The sequence below is a fragment of the Melopsittacus undulatus genome, chromosome Z, assembly GCF_012275295.1.
Source record: "Melopsittacus undulatus isolate bMelUnd1 chromosome Z, bMelUnd1.mat.Z, whole genome shotgun sequence".
Classification (NCBI taxonomy): domain Eukaryota; kingdom Metazoa; phylum Chordata; class Aves; order Psittaciformes; family Psittaculidae; genus Melopsittacus; species Melopsittacus undulatus.
The window spans coordinates 11753077-11779473 of record NC_047557.1 but is presented as its reverse complement, the minus strand read 5'-3'; the positions used below and the strand labels follow the sequence as shown (position 1 = coordinate 11779473).

The window sequence follows — 26397 nt, the reverse complement described above, 5'->3', positions numbered from 1 at the left end:
GTTTTCCTTCAGGCTGAAGGTGGCTCATTCCGAAGGACATCTCTTTGCTTGAGTTTGAGACTGAAAACAAGGAAATCGATTTATTCCTGATTCAAAGCAGTCATTCTACTTTTATAAATGCTGTCCTGTGACTCCAAGTACCTGTTTTTCCTTGTCCTTTAGTTTTCCTCAGTTTGGGTTTGGAACGAGGTTAATAAAACAAAGTATTACAACAAAAAAGGGGAGGTGGAAGGTAATACAAAATGTGCTTATCATTAATATTTGAAGGAGCCATTGATTTCCACCGCCTGTGGTTTACTGACATTTGTAAAGTATGTTTTATTTTTGTAAAAGTATTTGCATAAGGTCTACCCTGTAAGCAAATTGTCTCCTGGCCTACCATTCATCATTCAAATTGCTGGGTAGTCCTGCTGCAGTGCTGCAGGCAGCTTACAATATTTGCATTGTTCTGTAGCCACATAAAAATTAAGCTTTCTAAAGTAACCTAGATACCTGGTAAACCTGGTGTTTATTTACAGTGCTGATTACACAGTGTCCAAAAACCACATTCCAGGGAAGTCACGTCTGTGACACTTTAATAGACATCAGGCAGAGGACTTCTTGGGGAGTATCAGCAGGCAGGTTTTAGAGAATTATTCCCTGGAGAGCTCACTACATGTAATTTTCCTCACACCTCTCCTAATGTTGCTAAAACTCAGCATCTCAGTGCTTTATGTGGATTTTACTTAACACTGAGTTTTCACCTGAGCATGTGTCGGTACAAGATGGGTGCTCTGCAGCTAAGCAAGAATCATGGAATCCTAGCATGGTTTGGGTAGGAAGGGACCTTAAAGCTCATCCAGTCCCAACCCTCTGCCATGGATATAGACACCTGCCACACCACCAGGTTACTCGAAGCCCCATCCAGCCTGGCCCTGAACACTGCCAGGGATGGGGCAGCCACAGCCTCTCTGGGCAGCCTGAGCCAGTGCCTCAGTACCCTCACATTAAGAACATTTAACCTAAATCTTTTTCACCTTAAAACAATTCCCCTTTACTCTTTTTCTACAGGTCCTTGTCCAAAGCCCCCTCTCCAGCTTTCTTGTAGCTCCTTTAGGCACTGGAGCTGCTCTAAGGTCTCCCCTTAAGTAGCCTTCTCTTCTCCAGGCTGAACCAGCTCTCTCAGCCTGGCTCCAGAGCAGAGCTGCTCCAGCCCTCGCAGCATCTTTGTGGCCTCCTCTGGACTCACTCAAGCAGGTCCATGCCCTTCCTGCGCTGCGCGTCCCAGAGCCGAACACAATGCTCGAGGTGGGGTCTCAGCAGAGCAGAGTACGGGGGCAGAACCACCTCCCTTGACCTGAGCTCGCTCCAGCCTAGCACTCAGTTGGTTTCTGGGACGCGGGCGCACACTGCTAGCTCATGTTCCCACCCCTGACACATACAGGGACACCTTCCCCTGGACCAGGATGCCGGAAGCCGCAGGTGACATTGGGACACCTCCACAGGTGCTCCCTGGAGCGAGCGCATCCATCGGGTGCGCAGCGCAGACCTCGCTGTGCTCGGACACCGCGGGGACGGCACAGCCCTATTGCGGCGGGGGTACGGAAAACAGCGCCCCCAGCGGCCGGGGCCGCGCCCCTGCCAGCCCCCCTTTCCTCCGGCCACTGTCCCGCCTCCTCCGGGCACTCCCTCTCTAGGCCAATAAGAGCAGAGCGCGCTTATGACTGACAGCTACTCTGCCCAATAAGAATGGGGCGGCTGGGCGGTGGAGCCTAGAATGGCCGGCGGCCGCGGAGGAGCGGGCAGGCACTGGGCTGTGGGCGGGGTCAGTTACGTGCGCCGGATACCACCGCCCGCGCTGCTGTGGACCCCTGAGGAGAGGCACTGGGGAACGGTGGCGGTGCTGCCGCGAGCTCCGCGGGCGGACGGCAGGCGGCCGGAGCCATGTTGGGCAGCGGTGCCAGGGCGGCCAAGCCCTCCTTCGTGTCCTACATCAGCCCTGAGGTGAGGGGTCGGAGGGACTTGCGCGGCAGCCCTGAAGGAGGCGGGCGGTGGCGGCTCCTGAGGGGTGCCGGGAGGGAAGGGGCCGCGGGTGAGGAGAGGAGGGCGCGGAGCTGTCAAGTTGCCTCAGCCCCGACGGGTCCTCCGTGCCCAGGCAGAGGTCCCGTCAGGGCCGCGGGAGCTGCCGTGAGCGGCCGGGCTGGGCGGGGGGAGCTGCCGGGTATGCAGCGGGAGTTTTCCATGGGGAGTTGTGAAGAGCTGCTTGGGACGGGACGGGAATGTGGTTGGAGCAGGGCTGGTGTGAGCGTTGTTTGGTGTGCTGTTTACCCAGGAGCGAAGGGGAAGCGTCTTGTTTCTCCGGAAAGCTTAAAAGATGTATTCGGCAAGTCATGTGTAAGCTGGTTGTTTTTATGGTAGTTCACTTGAATAGTTTTGGTAAGCAGCGACCACATGTCATCGTGACTGTTCATCTTGTAAGGTGGCACTCTCCAAACCTGTTTTTCTTAATGTGCCTTAACATCACTTCATGCCCAGTGTGTGCTCTGTGTAAAAGTCCTCGTTTTCACTAAAGCCCTGCGTGTCTTTCTTTAACGGCTCGATGCTGAACTCTTGGCTGTGCATACCGTTCCCACTGTTCTTCCTGTTGTCCTTTCACTTATTTATTGAAACTTACATTGGCAGTTTGACTAAAGTGGTTTTGGACTCGATTTATTGAGGTCATGTTGTTAGCAGATGGTATTAGATCAGTATTGTTACTCAGGATTCCTCCATTCTTATTCCTGGCAAACAGCTGTTTTCTGGGAAGACAAATCTGCATGAAAACTTAACATTTGTGGGGTTGTTTTTAATCCCCTTCCTAGTTATTTGTAGTCTGTGTTAAACTGGTTCTTCTTAGTTGTTCAGTTCTCTTGACAGCCTCCTAATGGGGAGATTTTGGCTATCTTGTTGACTAGCACAGTTTGTCACTGATAGGACCTTGAAGAACCTGAGGCTTTTGTTTTTCACCGAGTCTGAAATAACAGTGTAGAGTTGTTTTATCTGTAGTCAGCTATGTTGTTTAAAACTTATGTCCTTTGATAGCAGCTCTGGTTTTATATGTTGTTCAGGCCTGGTGACTTGTTTCTAGTTTACTTTAAAAGTTCTCTATCTTCCTTGCATTTCCCAGTGAAAATGAATGTAAAATGATAGCTACAAGTATTTCTGGAGTCAGCAGACATAGTTCTGTGTGAAGTCAGACTTTCACCTTAAGAAAGTACATTGCACAAGTATGCAAAAATATATGTGCTCAAGGGACTTAATTTTGTGAAAGTAAGAACTTCTGTTGTTGATCTTACTAAAAAAGACTTCACCATTTAAACAGACTGGAGGATTAAAGCTTGCTGTGAAAAATGTCCAGTGGGAAAAGGTACAAATATATGTGTAGAGCAGTAAGATACTGAATAATGGAGAACTTTAACTTGATTGTAACTTCAGTAATGTATCTCTTCAAATATGGTGGTGATGGCTGCTGGAGGAATAAGAAGGGTATTTAGTGTTGGAAGATGAAGCTTGTAGTGAAATGTCCTGATGCAGTAGAGCTTGCAGTCATTCACTCTGTATGTGTTCATGCTTCTTTTAACAGTCTCCTTTATACACTTAAATTTAAGAATTTCATGGGCTCTTGCAGTAGAAGCTTTGAAATACAGATCTGACTTCTACCACAGAATTGGTGTCTCTCTTGCACCTTCAAAAGCCAGGTGAAACTGAGGGCTGATGACAATAACAAGTAAAGCATGTTTAAGTCTTTTCTCTGTTGGGTGTTGTTCCCTTTTTGACAGCCTATGACTGCCTTAATGGGGTGGTTACAGAAAGCTGAAGACCAGTGGTTTTTATGAGGATTAAAACCAAAGCTTTAGATGTGTGATGAAACCTGTGAGGCTACTTGGGGATCTGGAAGAAGCATGTTGGTTAGATATCCTAAAATAAACAGAAGTGAGCATCTCTTAAGGAACTGTATTCTGTAGGCACCTAAGAAAATTAACTTTTTGAACACAAATTTCCTGCGCATGTTACCTTTCTTGTAGCTGAGTTTTAAAATTTCAGCAAGACTAATGGAACAGTGGAGATACTTAATGTGTTACATGGAATGTAGTTTGGTCAATCGGGAACTTTCATCAGGATAGGGTAACTCCCAGGTGCTTGGGGAGGATTATAGGAGACAGGTATGTTCAGTGTGATGCTTCCTCTATTAGACTCTGTAAGAATGTGAGAAACAGCAGTTCAGGAACATAATGAGCTTGAGGCTACACCTAAATAGTATCTGTGTTAATGGTCGGTGAAATTATGGAGCCTTGCCTCAAATCTGTTTATACTTCTGAGCTGCAGCAAGTTTTTCTCTGCAGTACAGAGTAATATTCCACTGTTGCACTGTAGTCCTCATTGCTTGCAACTTCCAGATTCTTTGGGCTTGTCTTTGTTTGCTTGGAAAGTTGCTTGAGACCTTAAACTGCTGCTTCTAGGTTAGGGGAGCCCTAGAATAAGAAAATGGATCAGGCAGAGCTGAGTTTTGTTCTAACTCCATTTTCTGTTCATCATAAGATACCTGATGGGATGGGATACATGAGGGACACATGAGGTAATGCTCAGAAAAATAAAACCAAGTTAGCTTCAAGCTGTTGTTGGGATTTGTTTGATTATGAGAAGAAACAGGAACTCTATTCATATTAGTACAGGCAAGATGGAAGTAAGGAGTGAATGGAAAAATGCTGTTTGTTAAAAGAACGAAGTAATTTCTGCTGTGAAACACCAGAATGTCTGGAAAAGCAGTGTTTTTGACATCTCACTAAGTAGAACCTAGTTATGCTCTGTTACATGGAACCACAGATCAATCAGTGGTCTGTTGAGAGCAACACTGTAGGATGTTGATATTAATGACACACTTCCGCTCAGGACAGACTTGGCTACCCTGCAGGAAGTGGGGTGAATGCTAGGCTAGAAAGTCAATGTTTTGACATGTCTGATCACAGACTAGGGATATTTGTCTGTAGAGGCATAGAAACAAGAACCAGTGAATTACTTCATGATTTCTAGCTCTTAATATTTCAAAACTGAAAGCATTTACAAGGCAAACAAGCTGGATGATATTTTCCTTAAAATTTTTAATTTGAGTAAAATATAGATATTAAACTTGATTTGAAGATTAGTGCTACTTTGTGCATGCATCCTTAAGAGTTAAATCCTTCATGTTAATTCTTATAGGATATTAGTTCTTGTATTAGCCCTTAATAAAAATTTGTTCCGCTTCATGCTGTTGTCCCTGAAACCTGGAGTACACCTCAGGCTGCTGAGTTGCAAGGGTAACTTTCATACCTCTTGTGCTTTGTCTCTTAAACTGGATATTGCTGTTAGCTCATAACCGCTGAATTCTTGCTTGTGAATCTTGGTGTTCTGTAGTGATCACTTTTAAAATGGGATGATGCCCCTCCTAAATTGGAGTGATGGAACTGAAGGATGACATAAGGAGTAGGAGTTACCAGGGCAGACAGCTGGGCTCAGGACTGACATGGGGGAAGCTGGGCATTGATGTCAGAGGAGATGGACAGTACAATGTGAGGAAAGAGGAAAGGTAAAAGATGAAACAGACATGGAAAACATGTGCTATGATCTAGCGGACTATTGGATAATGGAGCTGTGAAAGGAAGGAAAACAGATTATTTTTAGTACTTTAATGGAAGTGTAGTAAGTATCTCCTCTGGGTTATATGACCCAACATGGGATTAGGCTTGTTTGACCAAGACAGAATCTTTCAGAAAATATGAAGACTGTATTGTAGTTTGTTTCTGAATACAAACTGTATGCTAGGCATACACACAGGTATTTCCTCTTTTACATAAAATTCCAGTGGAACTGTTAGACAGAAGCTTGATTTATTTTACTCATTAATACTTTATTTGCTTGTAGGAGCACTACAACCAACTTGCAAAGATTTCAGTCTGCAGTTTGACTTTTACAACAGACAAAGATAAATGTATGGTTAAGAAAGCTATCTCAGACCTCTGTTGCCTTTCAGTGAAGTATAAGTAAAAAAGAAATGAATGTTCACAGTAAACCTCACCATGGTGTAGAGCTTCCCAATGCAGATATTTCTTGTGGAAAACTGTATAACAATATTAAAATAGCCTGTGTTCTCATAACACTGCTGTTTGCTGTCTGCCTTGAAAGAATGTGTTTCAGACAGCACTCTTGATATGAAGAAGAGATAACTTGTTCCTTCACTACTTGAATCTGATAAGCAATGTTTTTTTTCCCCCAGTATGTTTACTAAAAATCTGGTTTTTATTGTTGGAATTACCTCTAGCACAAATGTCCAGCTATGACTAAGTGATGAGGTGGGTTCAGAGTTTACAGCATATGGTTTGCTGCAGCAGACTGTATCCATGGGCTCCCTGATGAGAGTGGTGAGCAACACCCCAGCATCAATAGACCTATATACCTCTTCTGTAATACTGATTAAAAAAAAAATCCTCTGAAAAGATCTGGATTTGGCATCCAGGGAATGTTTTCCACTTTTTACTCATTTTGTGGCTACAGTTGTTTACCTCCTTGTGGAGTGGGAGGTGAGAAACTGCTCTCAATTGCGGTAAGGCTCTAGGACAAAAAACAGGACTCATTTGAGATCCCTCTCCTGCCCTGACTTTCAAGACCCTTTTAATATAGCTTAACTGCCACTTGACCTGACTGCATTTAACTTCATGATGTTTCACAAGTGGTGGCTCTCTAAGGCTTCAGCACTTGGGGAAGACAAATCTCCCGAGACAGACTTGGGGAATATATTTTAGCTCCTCTAAATATATTTTTGGGGTAGAGCTGAATGTAGTCTCTGGGTATTGGAAACTGTTATTCCCTGTACTCAGGTAAAAGCCAAGAAGAAGAGGTTTTCCTTTAAGAAAACACTGCCTTTATTGAACCAGAGATCTGTAAGAACCATGGTGTCTCCCTTCCCTGGCAATTGCAGGTTTCATAGTGCAATTAGCTGATGTTCATAGAATCCTAGCATGGTTTGGATTGGAAGGGACAGTGAGTTCATCCAGTTCCAACCTTCTGCCATGGATATAGACACTTTCCACAAGACCAGGTTGCTCCAAGCCCCTGTGTTCAACATGGCCTTGAACACTGTCAGGGATGGGGCAGCCACAGCTTCTCTGGGCAGCCTGTGCCAGGGCCTCAGCACCCTTCACAGTAAAGAACTTCTTAATATTTAACCTAAATCTCCCCTCTTTCAGTTTAAAGCCATTATCCCTTGTCTGTCTCTACAGACTTGTAAAAAGTCCCTCTCCAGGTTTCTTATAGCCCCTTCAGGCATTGGAAGCTGCTTTAAGGTCTTCTCGAAGCCTTCTCTTTTCCAGGCTGAACAAGCCAAACTCTGTCTCCTTACCTGAGGTGCTCCAGCCCTCACAGCATCTTCATGCCTTTTCTGGATTCAGGCAGGCAGGTCCATAATTTATTGGGTCCCCAGAACTGAATTTAGTACTCCAGGTGAGGTATGAGAATGGTGTAAAGTTGGCTTGAACTAACAAGAATGGTGCATTATGAAATAGTATGGTTTGACACATCATCAGCCTGCAATTTTGGTATGATTTGGTACTCTGTACTGTTACAGTTGATAGTAATGGGGTGTTGCTCTATTGCCTACTACTGTTTGACAGCCTGTAAATAGGAATGTAGAATAAGCTAAGTGCACAACTGCGAAGTATTTCTGAGAAAGAGTTTTGTAAAACCTTTGCAAAGTTGAGGTTTTTCTTTCTATAACTTCAGAGGCAATCCAAAATCCAAATTTTCATCATTTGTGTGGTGTCATATTCATATCTGCTTTTAGTTGTTGACTGTTAGTGGTGCTTCCTGTGTTGTATCTTCAGTAAGAAGTGCCAAGATGCTGCTTGAGGCATTCAGAACAGAGAAGCTACAGATGAATTATCTAGAGATGTGTGTGGCTTTCATTTGGTCATGCATGGAAAGCACTTGCATGCTTAACTTCAGCAAATAGTCAGAGGGTGACCTTTCCTGAGGTCTGAGTAGATTTAATGGCTTGTGGAAAGGGACAGACTTGCTTCTGCTGCTTCCCTTTCTTTTGTTTCTGTGCTCATCTGACCTGTTGATGAGCCAATTCTGCTAACAATAGGCAATAACAAAACCAAATGTAGCACAAGGACAGATTTTTCCAGCTGATTTTACAAATGGAATTACCTCACCATGTAGTCAGACAAGGGTGAGTGAGTACAAACTGTGGCTGAATAAAGGAGTCTTGAGGATGCATTTTAGTATCTGCTGGCTCTTAATCTGAATATCTGTGTTCCCCCCAAACTGAAATCTATTAGAACAATAAGGTTGAAACACAGTGGAATTTTTAGCTAAGTTTACAAGTTTCCACACAGCTTGCACCAAATCAGGGCAAGTTAGCAACTTTTCTTCATGAAGATCTCTGCCTTCTTTTTTTTAAAAAACAGCAAATGCAAAATGCGACATTAGTGACATTAGTAGAATTTAATGTATTTTAATATCTTCCCTTGGAAAATGAGCAGCATGGATTCTTCGGCAATGTTCATGGCTCACATTCTGGCTATTCAAAGTGCATATTTATGAGTCATTTAAAATACAGTTTCATTACAGGAACATAAATGCTAACTTTCAAACAGAAGTATTCTGGAGTCTTGGCTTTTGGAAGCTGTCATATGTTATAGGAATTATGCATATAGTAAGCACTTCAAGGTCTGTGGGGTTTTGTCAACACGGAGTGAAACTGGATATTACAAGCTGATCTCTGTTTGACTGAGGTCTCTATGCTGCTGCTATGAGATTTAGTTAAACTTCTAATTCCTTTCAGAAGATAATCAATTTAGCTTGTAAGCAACTTGTTCAACATTATTTGCCTCTGTGATATCAGCTATAGAAGCTTCATTGTATTTTAACAAAGGGATGTAAGCTCAAAGAACTTACTTGGAGTAAAAGTATTTTTCCCTCAGGTCTTACCTACCAATGCTGCATAAACTGGTACTCATGGCAATAAGTACAAACATTCAAGCAGTATGTACACATAAGCAGTAGTTATTACATGCCTTATATCTTCTGAAGTGAAAGTTACTGGAAAAGCACCTAGTTAGCATACTGCTTTACTGTTCTCTAGCAATGATTGTTAGCAAACAGTTTGTGAGCAAATAGTGTTACGTTTAGTTGCACAAAAATAGTGAAAGAAGAAGGCATACCAATAAAGGCAGTAGTAAATCCAGTTTAGCTTAGAACTTTGGTTTTACTTAGAGCTTCCAGTGGTGAAGAGGCAGTGATAAACCTGCATGTATTTCTTTGAAGGCAGCAGTGTTCAGCTTGAGCCATGTTTTCATAGTAGTTTATTTGGCTGCCAAGCATGAACTTTGATTAAAATTCACAATATCCAAACTTTGAAGTCCAAGGTAGTAAACTGTGTCGGTTTCTGCCTTAGCTGCCAGCTGTAGTTACAGATTTCTTTCTTCACACTACCCCCTCTTTCATTTTATAACCTTTGCCTCTTTCCAACCTGTCTTGAATGTTTCTGCTGTTCTTATGACGTGGTTTCCTGGTGGTTTTAGTTTTGCTATGCAGCCTGCAAGCTTTGTTTTGGGTCTTCTGAGTGATGGAGAGCAAGTGTTTATATGAATGGGAAAGGGGAATTATTTTTATGCTCACAAAAGCCTTTGTTTCCTTGCATTTAATCCAGCAAACCTGTTATTGCTTATGTCTCCTTTCTTTTCTTGATTTGCAGTATCTGAATCTCAGTATTGATGGCAAACTAAAATTACTGTACTTACTGCTGTGGCCCCAAGGGGGCTTCCAGTTAACTAATAGTTTTCCAGAAAGACTTCAATGCATGTAAAGGCATTACTAGACTTGGAGAAGGAAGTTCTGAACTGTCTGAGCAGGAAGGGTGTAACATGTCCTTTACTTTAATAATCTTTCAGCTGGAGATTATAGCTCAACTATCAGTGCCTTAAGACTAGAATAAGTGGTACTGAGAACTTAGGTTTGTTTTGTGGAATGTGTGTCCAAACTAAAGGATATCCTGTGCTGGTTTTACCTCTTGACTCTGAGATTCTGAAATACCTTTCCCTATAATCTTGATAACTTTTGTACTTTGACAGCAATAATATATGTAAGAAAATAAAAAACAGATAGTGAAAGATGAAGCTTGAAAAACTGTGAAGGATACCTTAGAAACAAATACTAAGTGTGGAAAAGCTTAAGAACAAACTGTGGGTACTAAGTTTATTCTTATGTGTGCTGAGAGAATTTAAGAATTACTGGGAATGCTTTATTTCTGTCAGTTACTTCCACACATAATGCATTTCCTATTTATGTGCACAGCTACATGTAACTGACACTGTGGTTATCAAACTACTGACTTCATTGTTTAGGTAGTAGTCTACTGATCTGTAGTGGAAGGAACACATTGTGAAATTATTTCCTTAATTTAGGAAGTTTTTCCTTTGTTTTAGTTTGTTTAGTTTCTAGAATATGAGGAATTTAAGCGGGAAGATGCTATTATGTTCAGCATGTGTTGAAGGCACAATCTTTGCAAAGCAATAATTACTTTTTCTCTCTTTAGGAAGTACACATAAAGGAACCCATAGAAAAAGAAGTAAATCCTCACTTATTACCAGGTAATACTATATATTGTAGTATTACAATTAAAGAATAAAAAATCAATCATGTAAACAGTATTTAAATATTTCAATGTCTGCAGCAAACACCTAAGTGACATCAGTGTCCCAGGCAGTAAAACAGAAGGTTTGATGTAACATGGGTTACACCATAGGGTGGTGTTTCAATGTGAGTTGAAACACATGGGTCAAAATGTTTCAAGTATCTGTATCTACATACATGTTGAAAAACTATAGATTTCAGTGTTTGAGTAAAGCATTTTCAAGTAAGTTGCATATGGAGAACTGTCTATACTTCAGTTAGCCCTGTTCTTAGAAGATAAATTTGGGTGGTTTTGTGTTTTGTGGGATGTTTTTGGATACTGAAGGCCAGTAACTAGTGAAAGCTTACTTTCTAGTTGCTTTGCTTTCACTATGGGTTACTTAAACTTTTTGATGTGTCATTCACTGTTAAGTTTTTTTGTTTTGGTTTGTTTTTTTTTCTAATTTACAATTCTTTCTTTTAAAAAATGTTTTCAAAGATCAGGAAAGATAATGTTACTAAGATAAAATACAAGTAAAAGTTTAGAACAAGCTAGTATTGTTATGTTGTTTGGTTTGTTTTGTTTTGTAATGGGAAAGACCAAGAGACTGTCTGATTATACCTCCTAGAATCTGGTTTTAATTTCTTAAAATTGAAGTTCACTTCCTGTTAACTTAAAGATTAGAACTGCAGACTTGTGTTTGAGGAATTTAAAATAGCCCCGGGACATGTAAAATAAGCAATATTTCCAGTCAAAGCTATGAAAAACTAACTGTGATAAAGTTGTAATAATAAAATCAAATGTTTCAGCATTCTTAGAGCTTAACAGTAAGAAAAATTGGAACAGTTCTAAACTTGTTTGACTGTATAAACTCCTCTTGGTGGGGTTTGGGTTTTTCTGAGTACACACTCATATGGCTGGTCTTTGCAACTCCATGTATTGCTCTCCTACCACTTAGAGCAGTCCATGGTAGAGGTATTTCTGGTTACAGAACTAAGTGCGTGCAGCTGAATGGTGTTCAGTCCATCTTGAGTAATACTAATAACCTGGAAGGCTTTCAAGGTACAGATTCCAAGAGCTGTCTCTTAATCTTTTTGTGTAACAGTGATGGAATATTTTCTCATATAAGAAGCTGTGAGGAAGTTAGCGCTAAATTTAAGGTAACAGTTTAAATAATTCAATTGTAAATGTCAGTTATGTTTCATGTCAGTGTTTCTTTTGTACAGGTGAACTGCTGCTTTGTGAGGCAAGCACAGTATATAAATATATACAAGAAGATGGCTCAAACCGTGGCACCTATGGAAAACTTGTGTGCACAAACTTCAAGATTGCTTTCCTTGATGATTCTGCTTCAGATGATAATGTAGGAGGACAAGTCTTCTAATTATGACCAAACAGGCTCTGAAGACATGTAGTGTCTCTGACTAAATATTCCTTATATAAGGATACAGAATGAATATAGCTCTTTAAAACAGTTTTAATGGGTGCAGATTAATTTTAATGGCCTGCATCTGCTTGATCTGTGCAGATCTTTCCTCAAACTATAATAACTATTTAACTAAGAACAGTGCAAGCCTGTATTAGGCATATTTTATATAACTCTTTGTATCTTATGCATTGGTAATTTTGTGAAGATTAAGTTAAAAGAATGGATTGTTTTGAAAAGTAACGGTTTATTTAAACCTGATTTCTGATTGCTTGTCTAGTGCAAATTGCAGAAGTGTGAATGTTGTACAATATGTGTCTGAGTTTAGGCTACATCTGCAGAACCATTTCAGGGCTACACAAGACTCAGTAAACTCTTACTCAATGGAAATGCTCTATTTAACTGTTTGTGTGGCTCAGTAAAGCTCTAAATTATTCCATCCAAAGTCAGCAGTTGACTGCAAAAATTTAAAAATCAGATACTGTTAACCTGTCAAACATTAAAAAAGTTTAAAAGTTTCCAAGTCTTAGAAGTGAGTTAAATGTTGTTTCATTTAGGTGCTCAAAGAGAGCAGTCAAAGGGGACTGGTAATGCCACACCTTTTTTTGATGTACTGAAGTATCTGAAACAGATATCTTGACAATGAAGAGGAAGGTGATTTGATTGTAGTTGGAAGTTTCTTGAGGTAAAATTTCAGGGAGATTAAATGTTACACTGTGGCTTCTGCAGCCAGATACAGATTTTTGGACCTGCAGAGCCTTTTCCACACATCACATGAGATTTGTGCTAAAGTCAATAGTAAAGTCAACCATGGTAATTTCTGTTCCATCACTAACTTTAAATCTTGGGTTTATAGCATGTTAAGTCAACTGTATTTCACTTAACAGAAGTTTGGTATTAACTGTCTGATTCAGAGTGCTACAGATGCGGAAATATCTTGAATGTGGTTAACTCTGTTCACAGTTGTCTCCATGTAAAGTGTAATTTGCTGATGTAGTGTACATCAACCTTCTGGTAATAATACATACATAACTATAATAGATAATGTAGCAATGTTTAATTGTGGCATCACTCAAATGTCATTTTTAAACTCTGAACTCATGGAATTTTGAAAGTGAGTGGAGCCCCAGATCACTTAGCTTGCAAAATAGTAGGTAAAATAATTTACCCAGTCATAAATCTGGCTGTTATGGTATAATATTCTTGGGATACTTGTTCTTTGAAGAGGATTTCTATTTCCTGCCAGCTTCCCATAGCAAGGAAACTTGTCATAAAAAGGCTTGCATTACATCAGGTTACTTTATTTCCTGTTTACTGCCTTGATTCTAGTTTGAAAAGCAACTCTCAATAGAAATTTGTGCTTTGAAGCTATTTGAAAAGTTAAACTCTACATTTCAGCATGTCTGAGACAAAAACTGGATCTGCAGTTTGTAAACTATGCCTATGTGTAACCTGCATCTGTTGGTATTTTAACAACTGTTCTTTAGTGTTCTGCCTTAACAGCTTGTAAAATAAGTAGTTCTGACATTAAAATATGTTCTGAACACATTATGCACTTGTGTTAAGGTGCTACTGCTTAGTATTATGACATTTCTAACAACCTTTTTCATGTTCTAGGAGCCGCAATTTAAGAATAAGATTGTAGGAGAAAATGACATAACCCTTCAATGTGTAGATCAAATCTATGGAGGTAAGTCAGCTTTCTCCTCTTGTTTTAAAGTGCCTCAGACTTCTAAGTGTCTTGTAGTGTTGTACTCTTTGTATGTGTACTTCCTTATTAGAAATCTGATAGAGTGAACACTGCAGGGACCAGGATTGGGTAGTCTAGTAAAGAGAGATGCAGACATATTTGACAAAATGACAGAGATATAGAAGAAATTATCCCTAATACATTCTTAAAGCTACATTTTTATTATCTTGTCGGGATAGACAAAACTATACCTTCAAAATGCCATGCTTCGAAGAAGAGTGTACTGTGGAAAGTCTCTGATTAAGGTTGGCACACAAGGATCTTCCAGTGTGTTGACTAATCCTATAAGCATGGAGATGTTAATTTCATTTGAGCAATAGCACTGCAGAGAAGTACAGATAGCAAATTCCCAAACAATGTTTTGTTTGTTTAAAAGAGCTTTGTTTTATGAGATTCATGGTGTCTTCAAAATAGCAAATAAAATAGAAAATGAGGTTTTAATTTATAATTAAATTGGTGAATGTTTTGCAGCAGGGTTTACAGGTATGTCTGTATTGCTAAAACAAGCTAAATGACAATGGGGCTGGTCATTTGTAAATAGTAGCAAAGGCTTTATTGAGAAGCCTGACATTGGACAGGTGTCAGAGTATTTAGAGTATGTATGAATGATGGTGTGGATTTGTGAAGGAGTGGTCTAGGGATTGACTGGTGAAAACTGGTTATAAGACACTGTTTAATCTTGTATACAGTGGCCTAGCTGGCAGCAGTTGAAGTTCTGAAATTATATATTCTCAAACAGAAGTGAACAAAGGGCTCTCCTGGGGGCTTACTTTGTGTTGGCTTAAAAAAATAAGTGCTTTTTAGGAACATGGAAAGATCTCAGTTTGTCATTCCTTTGGGTAGAACTAGTAAAATACGTTCTTTGTGCATCCCAGAGCTTTGAACTTACTATACAGGCAGGATGTGAACAGAAATAATCAGCAGCTGGCTTGCTGCAAATTTGTTTTCTACCTTGCAGGAAGTACCTTGAGTTGGTTTAAGAAAAATAAAGTATATTAGCACGGAGCTTGTTGGTGTGTGTTATAGGGTGCTTGTTTTTACTTGTTAACACTTGTGTTTGAATTAGTTTCTTTCAGAATTTGAAGAGTCAAGCAGGATTAGCTTTATCAGCAGATAATCTTTCTGGTATTTACTTAAACTTTTTAATTTTGCAGTTTATGATGAGAAAAAGAAACTTCTAACTGGACAACTGAGAAAATACCCAGAGAAGTTAATTATCTACTGCAAAGACCTTAGGGTATTTAATTTCTGCCTGAGATTCACAAAAGAAGAGGAAGTGAAAAGAGTAAGTGTAGTAACTTAATTTTTCTTTCTTAAGCTTGGTGTTGAGCATTTAGTTGTGGGGTGAGGGAAGGATGAAATTCATTGAGAGATCCATTAACGTGTTTTCTGATCATTCCCTATTGAGAGAGGAAAAAAAAAGACTGATTTCTAGCTGACCTTCTTCATTAAAGATTGATATGTATAGCAGCTAAAGATTGGATGCGCTGGCTTATTGAAGAAAATGGGAGTACTATATGAAATCAACTCAGGCAAATTTGTAAAGCTGTGCTTTGTGGTATATAACCTTATTATTTTTAGACTTCAGCATTTTTCATGTGAAAACAGTTAGTTTCCTGATAACTGAAGTTCTTTTGACAGGTTAATTTGAGCTTCAAACTAGAAGTCTACTGCCTGTGTTTAAATAATGATCATTTTGGAAGTTAAACATGTTTAATAATACATGCTGTTAAGCCACATAGGTATAGTATCTTGCAGGCAATGGAGAAAGTTTTCTAAAAATCAATTTTCAGCTGTTGGGAGTAGAACCCATTGAACAGTTTTGTTTAAAACTGGACTGGTAAAAAATGGTTTTTTTATGTTGATAGTCTTGCTCTGGTTTTGGGTGCTAATTTTTGGTCCTTTCCTAGATTGTCAGTGGTATACTTCACCATAGCCAGACTCCTAAGCTGCTTAAACGCTTGTTTCTGTTCTCTTATGCATCAGCTGCCCCAAAAAACACAGGTAAATATTTTTTGTATTTTTTATTTGTCTTTGTTGCATACTGTTAGTTCCTTAAGCAGTCTGGGGTGCTTAGTAGCTGAGTTTGTGTCTCTGCTCTGCTGGCAGATGGCCCTGAGAAGATTGATTTTTCTGTTGCTATACATTGTTAGATGTGCTGCTAAAAATCTCTTAATTTCTACTGTTGGTTTCTGTGTTCTTCAACATAGTTACACAGAAAATTTCCAAGCAAGAGTAGCATCACTGGACTGAAAGCTTACATATGTGCAAATGTGTTTCATGTGCCTCTGACTAAAGTCAGAGCTTCTTTCTCATCTAGGAAATATTTTGCGTATTTTATCAGTGTGGGTTTTTTTCTTACTATTGAAGTGAACCAAATGTCTTGCTCTTAATTCTTTAATTATTACATTTTCAGTGTCATCTGACAAAGTATTTCCCTTTTGCTTGTACTTACAAGTGATCTGCTTCTCCTAGGCAACTGCAAAAAAAAAGCACATAGGTTTGCATAGCAAGATTTCATTAGACATTTGACTTCCTCTTATAGCTAACTTATTACATAATCTTCCCACTTGATCAGTCTTGGCTGAGTAGTATAGTAAGCTGCAAAATTCAAGATAAAAAGTTGTCAGTGCACTTTCTAGCATTTCAAAGTTCAGATTTCAGCTGAAGTAATAGCAATATGTTGAATTAAGAACCTGTTTCGTAATTCACTAGGAACACCTATTCCTTTCACAAAGGGAAGTTTTGATGTACCCAAATTATTAATCAGACACTTATAAAAATATGTCAAGGGATTACAGGACCATTGAGGTTAAAATAAATGTGTGGAGATCATGTAGTCATGTTCCTGTCCATCTGCACCACTTTGGAGTAGGTTTAACTGTGGCAAACTTGCCAAGAAATGTTTAGTTGAGTTTTGAACACCTCCAAGGACAGAGGCTCCACAACTTCTCCAGACATCCTGTTTCATTATTTGACTGTCCTCACAATGAGACAGCTTATGTTTAAATGGGATTTGCTGTACTTCAGGTTGTGCACAATGCCTTTTGTCATGTCATTGAGTACAACTGGATCTAGATCAATCTTCTTTATTCTTCTCCCCTGCTTACACCCCTAGTCAGGTGTTTATACACACTGAAAAAATTTCTTGGCCCTCTGTGCCCTTGCTAAGCCTTCTCTCCTCCAGGCTGAATGATCATAGGTCTCAGTCTTTCCTTGTATCAGGTGCTTCCAGCCCTTTGATGATAATGGGCTTACTCTGTACTTGGTCCAGCAAAGTCTGTGCCTGTCTTGTACTGGGGAGCCCAGCCCTGGACACAGCACTTCAGGCAAGGTCTCACTAGTGCTGATTTGAGAACAAAAATCACCTCATTCAGCCTGTAGGCAATGGTTTTCCTAATGCAAGCCAAGAATTCATCGTCTGCCTTTGCTGCATGGGCATATTGCTGGTTCAGGTAGTTCCTGCAGTCTTCATCTGTAACTGGCTTTCGGTTTGAACTACAAATGTCAGAAAGACTGTAAGCTTTTCCAGGTATAGAGTAAGTAAATGTGGGAGAAGCCTAGTCTTAATGTCATTGAAGTGTTGTGCCAAAATTCTTTCATATTTGAATAACTTTCTTCAGTAATGATTGCCTAGTTTCACTCTTTATGAAGTTGTTACAGGACAAACCAAGTAGACTTTAGAAAGTGGGGTTTATACCTTTTAAGGCCTGATACTCTTAAAATCTTAAGTTGTCCCTTAGAGCTCATTAATAATACTTGGTTTCCAGCTATAAATTTTTCACCTACTATATCTTGTTGAGGTGGAAAGTTTCAACTTGCCATTGTACCTTCTGTGGAAATTTTAACTCTGTTTGGTATTTCTGTGTTAGCTGATGTTGCAGTAAACTTAATTATGATGGGTGTCTAAAACAATTGCACTTACTCCATAAATTATATGGCTATTATACAAGATCTGAAGCGAAATCAACCTGCTGTTGTTAATTCTTGCTGAGGTGGCTAAATGGAAATACAGAAATTCTCAGCTGAAATGATTGAGACTTAAATTGCTATAGTCAATTTTCTTATCAAGTGCCTGAAATGTTCTATTCAGTGCAAAATTCCTATCCATGATAAAAGAATGAACTTTAAATGAAATGCAATACCTGAATTGCAGAAGGGCTTTTGGTATGATTACTAATTCTACATTTAAGTCTATGTTATTAGATTAGATGCCAGTCAGCTGCACTAGTATACAGGGGCATTTGCTGCTTATTATCCTGGCTTTTAGGCTGGAAGTGAGGACAGCCTCAACTGTATTGAAGTTCTCTAAGAACAGTAAGAGAAACTGTTCCTGAATTTTTTAGTTAAAGTGGTATTTGACAGAAAGATAAGCTGTTAAAGAACAGACAGAAGCAGTGTGTTACACAAAGGTGTTTTGGCTTGGGTTTCTGTAATAAGAGATCTTGCTTGCTTCCCTTAATGAAAACTAACTACTTGATATAGGAATGCTTTCTTTTTAAAGTTCCTGATAAAGTTAACATTATATGTCTGATAGATGGAAGAAACCAAACTGTAATGTTTGATACTCTGGAGGACTGGCGTGATGAATTGGAGAGGACCAAAGGGAATGTGAAATACAAAGTAGTGACTACCAATGAAGGATACAGAGTCTCTGAAAAGTAAGCTTGCCCCCATTAATTGTGAGCTTTGGACAGAGGTCTTATTAAGACTTGAAAAAATCAGTGCTACTTTTGAGCATTATACAATTGTTTAGGGTTTTTTTTCTTTTAGGATCTGATTTCCATTTTTGATTTATGGGACACTTTTGATTTGGGACCTGAGGAGATGATCTTACACAACCTGTCTTACAGCAGGGTTAACTTCAACATCAAGTCAGGCTACTCAGGAATAGAAAATACGTAGGTTTGATACCTAAACTTCTGTCCTACTTACTGGTTAGGATGACATTTTCTCAGTCATGTACCTTTACTATGATAAAATTTTAAGTTAGATGCACTTGAGACTTTCTGTTTTAGCTGTGGGACTGAGTGGGGGAAAAATGGTTTAAAGCATGTCTGCAGAATGTGCTGGTGGAAGTTGTGTTGCCTTTGGTAGAAGGTTAGAGATGTATGCTTCTACCAGTTCAGCTAAGTAGCGTCTGTTTGTGAACCTATTAGAATGTATACAAGGTTTTGTGTACTCCTGTTTAATAGTCTGATCCTGAAAGGCTACAAATACCTTGGAAATAATGACCAATTTTCAATGGAGTCTTAAATATTTATTCTAGAGTTGTCTTGAGAGACCCAAGCTGAGGTTAAGTACTTATCTTTGTTTCTTTTTGGGCCTTGAACATTAATAGTGTTGATATTGGAAATTCATAATAAAATTACATTCTTTTAGTTGTGATGTGAACGGCTTAGAAGGCATGGAAACAGAACTAGTTCTCTAATACTAAAAAAGGAATCTTTTTGAAAAACCAAGTGACAGAACTGAGGTGGTATTAACAACCAATGTTACAATTAAATGTAGGACTTAATTGCAGGCATGGGAAGACTGCAGTTAAGCAGGTAATGTTGCAGTGAAAATAATGAAGAGCTCAAGACTGGAAGAAACCTTATCAAGCTGAAAGTAAAGGGAGGGTGTTGAGGGCAATATAATTATATTGTAGGAAAGATTATTGTAGCAGTAAGGTGAATATATAATTAACGTGGGCTAGAGCACTCTTCATCAGTGAAATGAACTTTGAGGTTCTTTGTTCAGTTCTTAAGTGCAAAAATCTTCTGTTTTCTTAGGCTACCTTTGTATTTTGTTGTTCCCATATGTGTTTCTGAAGAGAGTATCTTGAAGTATGAAGGCAGAGGCATTCCTGTAAGTATATATGTGTGGCTGAGGGTAAGAAATCTTATTGAGAAGACAAAATTCCAACTAGCATTTTAGATGTTGGTACATATTATTTTCAAAACTTGTTTTTTACAGCTCACACATATACCTAGTCATCTATGGAAAAGGAAGCAGATGGTGGAAGAAGTACTCAAAGTAGTCTGTATTCTCTTAAGCAGTACAAAACATATGTATGGTTCACAGTGTACATTTACTTACAGATGTCTAATGTCCTATAGTCTACACATACTAGTAGTCTTTCTATCCATCAGCCTGTTTTTCATTAGAGTGATTATTGATTGGCATCTACCTGGGTCAGGATGTAGGGCTTCAAATGCTGTTTGAATACTGAGGTGAAGACCATGCATGTACAGGTAATGCTGAATGCTTCTAGTTGCGTAGCTTGGGTGATAAGTACTGTGGCTGTGATGATGCATCACTTTTTCAAAGCCAAGTTGCCTAATTGAAAAACTAGTTCTACCAGTTTCAACAGAAAATTAAGTTAAATATATTGTTTTGCACCTCATAGCAGACTGGCTTTGCCTTTCTGCCTTGTACCAGAGTTCAAGAACCAGTAAAGCAGAGTAGATAGAAACAAGGAGCAAAGTATCTTCACTTATGAGGGCTTACATTAGTTGTGGCATGTCCATCAAATTTGCCAAGGAAAACAATGTTTTCTTCATGCTTTTAAATTAATTGGCCCATGGAGTAGATAGTGATGTACTGTTCTGCTGAAGGTGTCCTTCAGATAGTGAAACTCAAAATAGTTTGATTCACTTATTCTCAGTAGTCAGCCAGGCAAATTACAGTAGCTGTTACACAGAAATTGAAGTGATTCTTTAACTGCATTTTGTGTTCATGGGATCATAGAGTAGTTTGGGTTCGAAGGGACCTTTAAAGGCTGTCTAGTAATACCTGTAATTATGCAATCTTGTTCAGTTGTAAAAAGTCCAATATCTTATTTGCTGTGCCTAGATGACCCCTTACGCATGACTCATGTGGAAAAGCATGACAGTGTATTTGTTCTGAGTTATCTCAAGGCTGAATTATAAGAAAAACACAACTATATCTATGTGGAGAAACTGATGGCTAATACCCAAAAGCTGTCTTGCTATGGCCTACCTTTTACATAATTTGGCCATAAATGTTGTGATCAATTTTGTTTTTTCCTATGAGAGCAGTAGAGGAAGTAATGTTCTGCTATAATCTGACACTGTGTGTTTACCTGTTCATGTATAAAGCTTAACTTAAAACTTCCAAGTGATAACACCATACTGAGGCATGCCTCTATTGAGGCATGGTGCAGATGTAACAGTTTGCTTCTATTAATGAGTTCACTGAATACACCAAAAATTCAATGAAACACAGCGTAGAGAAATTTCTTGTCATCATTTGTCACTTAGGAAGTGCTTTGTACAGAGCAATTTACCAATTTGCATCACCTGCTCAATGTTTTTCTGCAGATCTGGTGTTGGTCTTGCCATAACGGTGCTGCTCTTCTCAAAATGTCTGCATTTCCCAAAGAACAGGATGACATCGCTTCACAAACACAAAAAGCCTTCTTGGATGGGTCAGTAATAGCTATTCTGTCCACAACACTTTGCTTGGTATGGACCTTGCTTCTCTTTTTCCGTATATGCTATATCTTTAAGCTTGCACGCATCAGGAAACAAGTTCTAAATGTAAAAGTAGTGTTCTATAGTGGAGTGGGTTTAATCCCTTGGCCTGACAGCATCTGTCAGTTGTGCAGGACTGTGCCATCACTGACAGCTTTGTGGAAATACATATTAGATGAATATATGTACAAACTATGGTGTATTGTTAGGTAAAGCAGCACCAAAGCCTATGGTTCTTAAGTACAGCTAATGTTTCATTAGCTGATGGGCTGAATTGTGTCTGCAAGTAAGAGAAGTGTAGACCCCATCTCTAAACATGGATTTGCAAGCTGAGTTTTAAGTTTCTCTGAACTCTGCTATCTTATGAGAACTAGATTCATGTTCTTAAATAACTTTAAAATGACCTAAAATGACTGAGACAATCTAACAGCTCACTGCTGCTACTTTCAGATGTGATGACAGACAGCAGTTTGATTCAGCTGAGGTAGTGAGCTGAATTAGCTCAGCAGTTTGAGAAATGCCAAAGTTAACATAAGGGCAGGAGCATAGCTGCCTGGCTGAGTTACTGCAAGAACAAAAGATGGCTTTTTTCCTCTGCTCTCTCCAACCTGTTGAGTGTCCTTGAGAAAACTTCTCTTCTTGCAGCAAGCTGTTAGATCAGGCTAGTATGTACAATTTTTACTGCTTCACTGCTATCTCCATTCTCCTCATAGGTGAAGAACCCATTAATTGCGTAGAACTAACAGAAAATAGCTGATTAGGCTTTTAAAATCTTTCATTTACAAAATTAATTATACTTTCATGGGAAAGGCTTTTGACCCTTCCTGCATTTGCTTTCCAATTTCTCCTCTGAAATGGAGAAGTTTACATGAGTTACAAGTCTTCTTAATGCTCTTTCATAATGTGAAAGTAAGTAAAACTATCAGTAGGCTGTAACAAGGTATCAACTGGTATTTTGATCCCTTGTCTGGGGCCATCTGAACTTGGGACATTATTGGTGGTTTTCTTTGCTATGGAGTACTGGTGGTTAACCACTAGTGCTTAAAAATTTATCTACAGATTGTCTGAAAGGGTGTGCTAACATGCCATTGTGATAGTGGTCTGAACCAGGCACATGGCATATGTTTACAATTAATGGCTTTTTATTGAAAAAGCTGTTCAGAGCCAGATCTTTTAGCACAAACTGCTTCATCATGGAACAAGTATTGTGATTGACAAATGATTGCTTTTTCTTAATTCTCTTATCTGATGCATCTTCCGGTAGGTCTAGTAAAATGCATTTCTGATATGGACCCTGTAGTTCTCACTTTAAGCAGGTTACTGTGCTGCAACAAACAGAAAACAAAGTACTTTGTTGTGTCATAGCAATGCCTGCAAGGCTTCACTTCTGAACCATGAGCTAAGGCAGCTTTTCCCAAATCTTGACAATAGAAAGCCAGTATGACAACAGGTATTTACTAAGCTGATGTTCACCTGAGCTCAAGAGAGTGAATGAGAGGGGATGTTCTGGCTCCAAAGCAAAGCTTCATCTAGCCTGCTATTTTTTCCCTCTCCCTCTAGGGAAAAAAATATCAGATATGCAGGGAAGTTCAAGGCAGGTATACTGTCTGGAGTCCAAATTGTTTTTTCTTTCTTTTACTTGTGTGTTTTGTTAGCAGACCTAGCAGCTAGGTATCAGAATGTAAGTGGTTGGTAAAAGTCTAGAAAAATAGTGTCTGCTAGGAGGTTTGGGTGTTTCTATTCATTCTTTCTTTCTGGATTCATCTCTAAACAGCCTGTTAGTAATTTTAGTGTTATTCAGTGAAGACAATACTAAAGAAGCAGTAGTAAAAAACAAGTAATGCTTGTAATATTCATAATTGCACAAATCTTTTATCAGTGGGACAGTTAAGAGCAGCGAAACTTGTCAGAAGCTTGTACACAAACTTCCAGCCAGTATTTAAAAATGCTTGAAGGCCATTAACTTTCCAAGTGTATATCCTTTGGTATTCAGCTTTTTCCCAGAACATGCCCGTTACCTTTGTCTTCAGTAATAATAGTTGGTACACTGTTTGGCTTGTGAAGCAGGTGGCTTTAATCTCTTAATGATTTGATTTAGAATCTATAAGACAATTAGCAAACCTCCCTATGAACTCCTGAAGATGGATGACTTGTCAAGCAGCCTTCCCTCTCTGCAAGATATCCAGACAGCATACACAAAATTTAAACAACTGTTTTTGATAGGTAAGTCGACCTTTAAAGTAGTTTTTTTTGTCTCTAAAGTGACTTAGATGCAAAGCATAACAAGCATGTTTTATGTCTTACGGATGCAGTCCTTGTCTTGATTGGTGTCTTGATGGTGGTTAAAACCAGATTTTTAAATATAACTGAGGACTGTGCTTGTGACTGGCATGTTAGGAGGTTTGTAATTCTTAGAGTTAGTACCTCTCGCTAAGCAGTCACAGTATCTGCAAGAGTGACTGGACTTTAAATGGTAATTGGAATACACCAGCTGGATCAAAATTTATGGGTGAGTTTTTTTCAGTCCTGTGTGGTCTGTTGAAGTTAAGTTGAAGTGTGAATCTTTTAAGCCTTTGTACCATGTCAAGAGATGAGTCGGAATGCAAATTTATTTTTGTACTAGCTTTTGTTACAAAGTAGTCAGGTCACAAAATGTGAAGCAGATCTTACTTTAAGATTGTCACTGTAGGACTGAAATGTGGCTACTGTAAATAGTAAGTCTACTTGAAGTTAAAGTGAGAGTTGTGAAAGTGTAAGCTAGGCTTTTGGACATTTTTATGAGACTCTTTAACTATACTGCTGTCATGAAATAGTACTTCAGCTTCACCTCTGGGCATGAAAAAACCTCCACAAATGTTGCAGCTGTGCATGTGCCACTGGATCATTTTGGACAGTGGGTCCTCTATAAGACAATGAAGGTCAATGTTGCAATAGCATCTAGGGGCATGTGGAACACTGGGGCAGTTCACCTGTGGCTGTTGAAGTGGGATGTAACTGAAGTGATCATCATTGAGGAACTGTGTATTTGTAGCATAGCCTATAGGCAATAACCAAGTCCTGATGGTTTTATACATGGAATTTAGCTGGCAAGTTGACATAATTGCAAACAAATGGTTCCTGGCAAATATGTAGTGAAACTCTGATCGTTTAGCTCTGGGAACCCCAACATGAGAAGGATGTGGAGCTGTTGGAGTGAGTCCAGAGGGGGCCACAAAGGTGTTCTGAGAGCTGGAGCACCTTTTCTGTGAAGGCATGCTGAAAGAGTTGGGCTTCTTCAACATGGAGAAGAGACTACTCTGCAGAGACCTTCAAGCAGCTTCAAGTTCCTAAAATGGGTCAACAAGAAATGTGGAGAAGAGCATGTAGTGATAGGACAAGGGGGAATGGCTACAGGATGGAATGGAAACAGCGTAGGTTTAGATTAGATATTAGGAAGATTAGGAAGAAAGTCTTTACAGTGAGGCACTGACATAGGTTGCCCAGAGTGGGCTGTGGCTGCCCCATCCCTGACAGTGCTCAAGGCCAGGCTGGACGGGACTTGGAGCAACCTGATCTAGTGGCAGGTGTCCCTGCCTTTGACAAGGGGGGGTGGAACTAGATGATAACTTTGTGGTCTATTCCAAGCTAAGCCATTCTATTCTTCTATAAACTTCCAATATAACTTCACTTTCCTAAAAACATACCTAAACTGAAGTTTCAGTTATAAAAATTCTCATTAAGCAAAGTAGAAACCACAGTAGCATAGCTGATTGCAAGAGGATTTTGATGGGAACAGCTTGGATCCTCTTAAATTGCTCCTTTTATTTGAAATATGGCAAAGGCAGATGCTGGTTTTGCTAGACTGCTCACAAGTCTCAGTGTATGCCACTTGCCACATACTTAGAGACTTTGAACACTTCAGTTCTCAAATCCTTGTGGAATATTTCTTCATGATCCTACAAGATAGGGAGGAAGGGAAAGCTTGCTCTCTATTGTGAGGTTATTAGCAAAATACCTTGAGTAAGAGATAAAACAAGCTGCAAGTGTTTTGTTGTGCCTTTAAAAAGAAGTTCCCATTTTGGCTTGGGGATAACTTTGTTGGGGGGAGGGAGAACTGCCAGACCAAGCAGTTGTTTCTAGAGGCCTTCATACACATTATTGAGTCTAGTTGTGGCTCAGTGTGACAGAACAAAATGAACAGGCAGCCACACTTAATCTGTTGGTTTTGTGGAGAGCTAGTTTCTCTGGTCAGGGTGAAATGAATTGGGGAAAGAGATAATTTTGTTTTTTTCCTTTAAATGTGTGATGAGCAGAAGCAAGAGCAGGCATGAAGGTAGAACAGCTACAGGAACAAAATGGATATATGCCTGTGCACTTGAGGATTGTAGATGCAAGCTGCAGAAAAGGCAGAAATGAGTATGTATGTGCTGGAATTAAACATTGAAAGAGTACAGAGAGACACTGGGAAGTGAAAAGTTACACAGAAACATGCAGAATTGAATCCATCAGGGGTAGAATAGGGAAGAAGGGGAGTGTGGTGTACCTCAGTTGTTCCTCAATAGCAGAACTGTCTTGACCTTCAGGGCTTCGGGGTTTGTGCCTTATACAGGAAAGGTAGTCTGTTCTGGTTTTAACTGACCATATCAGCTTGAGCTTTCCAATTTCTGAATACTGGCTTTGATGGGAGGGGGAAAGGGGGAGCAGGGAGGGAGGGCAATAGAGATTTAGGTTGCATTTAAAAAGCTACAGAAGAGCTAGTGAAGTTCATTAGAGTTTAATGATTTTGTGGTTTTGTATTTGGCCTCTTTATCCTAGTTATTCCCTTCTTGATGTATTTTAGTGCCTCTTCAGCTGCAGTGAAAACTGTTTAAAACCTTTTTTTGGGTAGTCTTTCATACCACAAATTTGTGTAACCTTCTAAACTCCGTTTGTGTTTCTGACTGTAATGGTAATGACTTTCAAAATCCAGCCTCCTTATGTTAAGGTTTACACAGATCATGCTTAAGAGTCAAGGCAACTGGAATGTGGAAGAGCCATCACCTCCTATTAAACTTATTTTCTTTCCGTTTCCCATTTTGTCAACAGACTGATTTAC

The 26397-nt window shown here is 39.4% G+C and overlaps 1 protein-coding gene across 1 annotated transcript in view; it reads left to right on the top strand.

Moving 5' to 3' along the window:
* Nucleotides 1–1812: 1812 nt before the first annotated feature.
* Nucleotides 1813–26397, top strand: part of MTMR12 (myotubularin related protein 12) — a 33544-nt gene continuing 8959 nt past the window's right edge. Inside the window, exons 1-10 of the mRNA XM_005152007.3 lie at nt 1813–1983; nt 10592–10646; nt 11896–12032; nt 13713–13785; nt 15000–15130; nt 15756–15849; nt 18383–18506; nt 19620–19695; nt 21171–21277; nt 23422–23546. Of these exons, the coding sequence (XP_005152064.1) occupies nt 1924–1983; nt 10592–10646; nt 11896–12032; nt 13713–13785; nt 15000–15130; nt 15756–15849; nt 18383–18506; nt 19620–19695; nt 21171–21277; nt 23422–23546 (982 nt within the window). The 5' untranslated portion in view covers nt 1813–1923. The remainder of the gene's footprint in view (nt 1984–10591; nt 10647–11895; nt 12033–13712; nt 13786–14999; nt 15131–15755; nt 15850–18382; nt 18507–19619; nt 19696–21170; nt 21278–23421; nt 23547–26397) is intronic.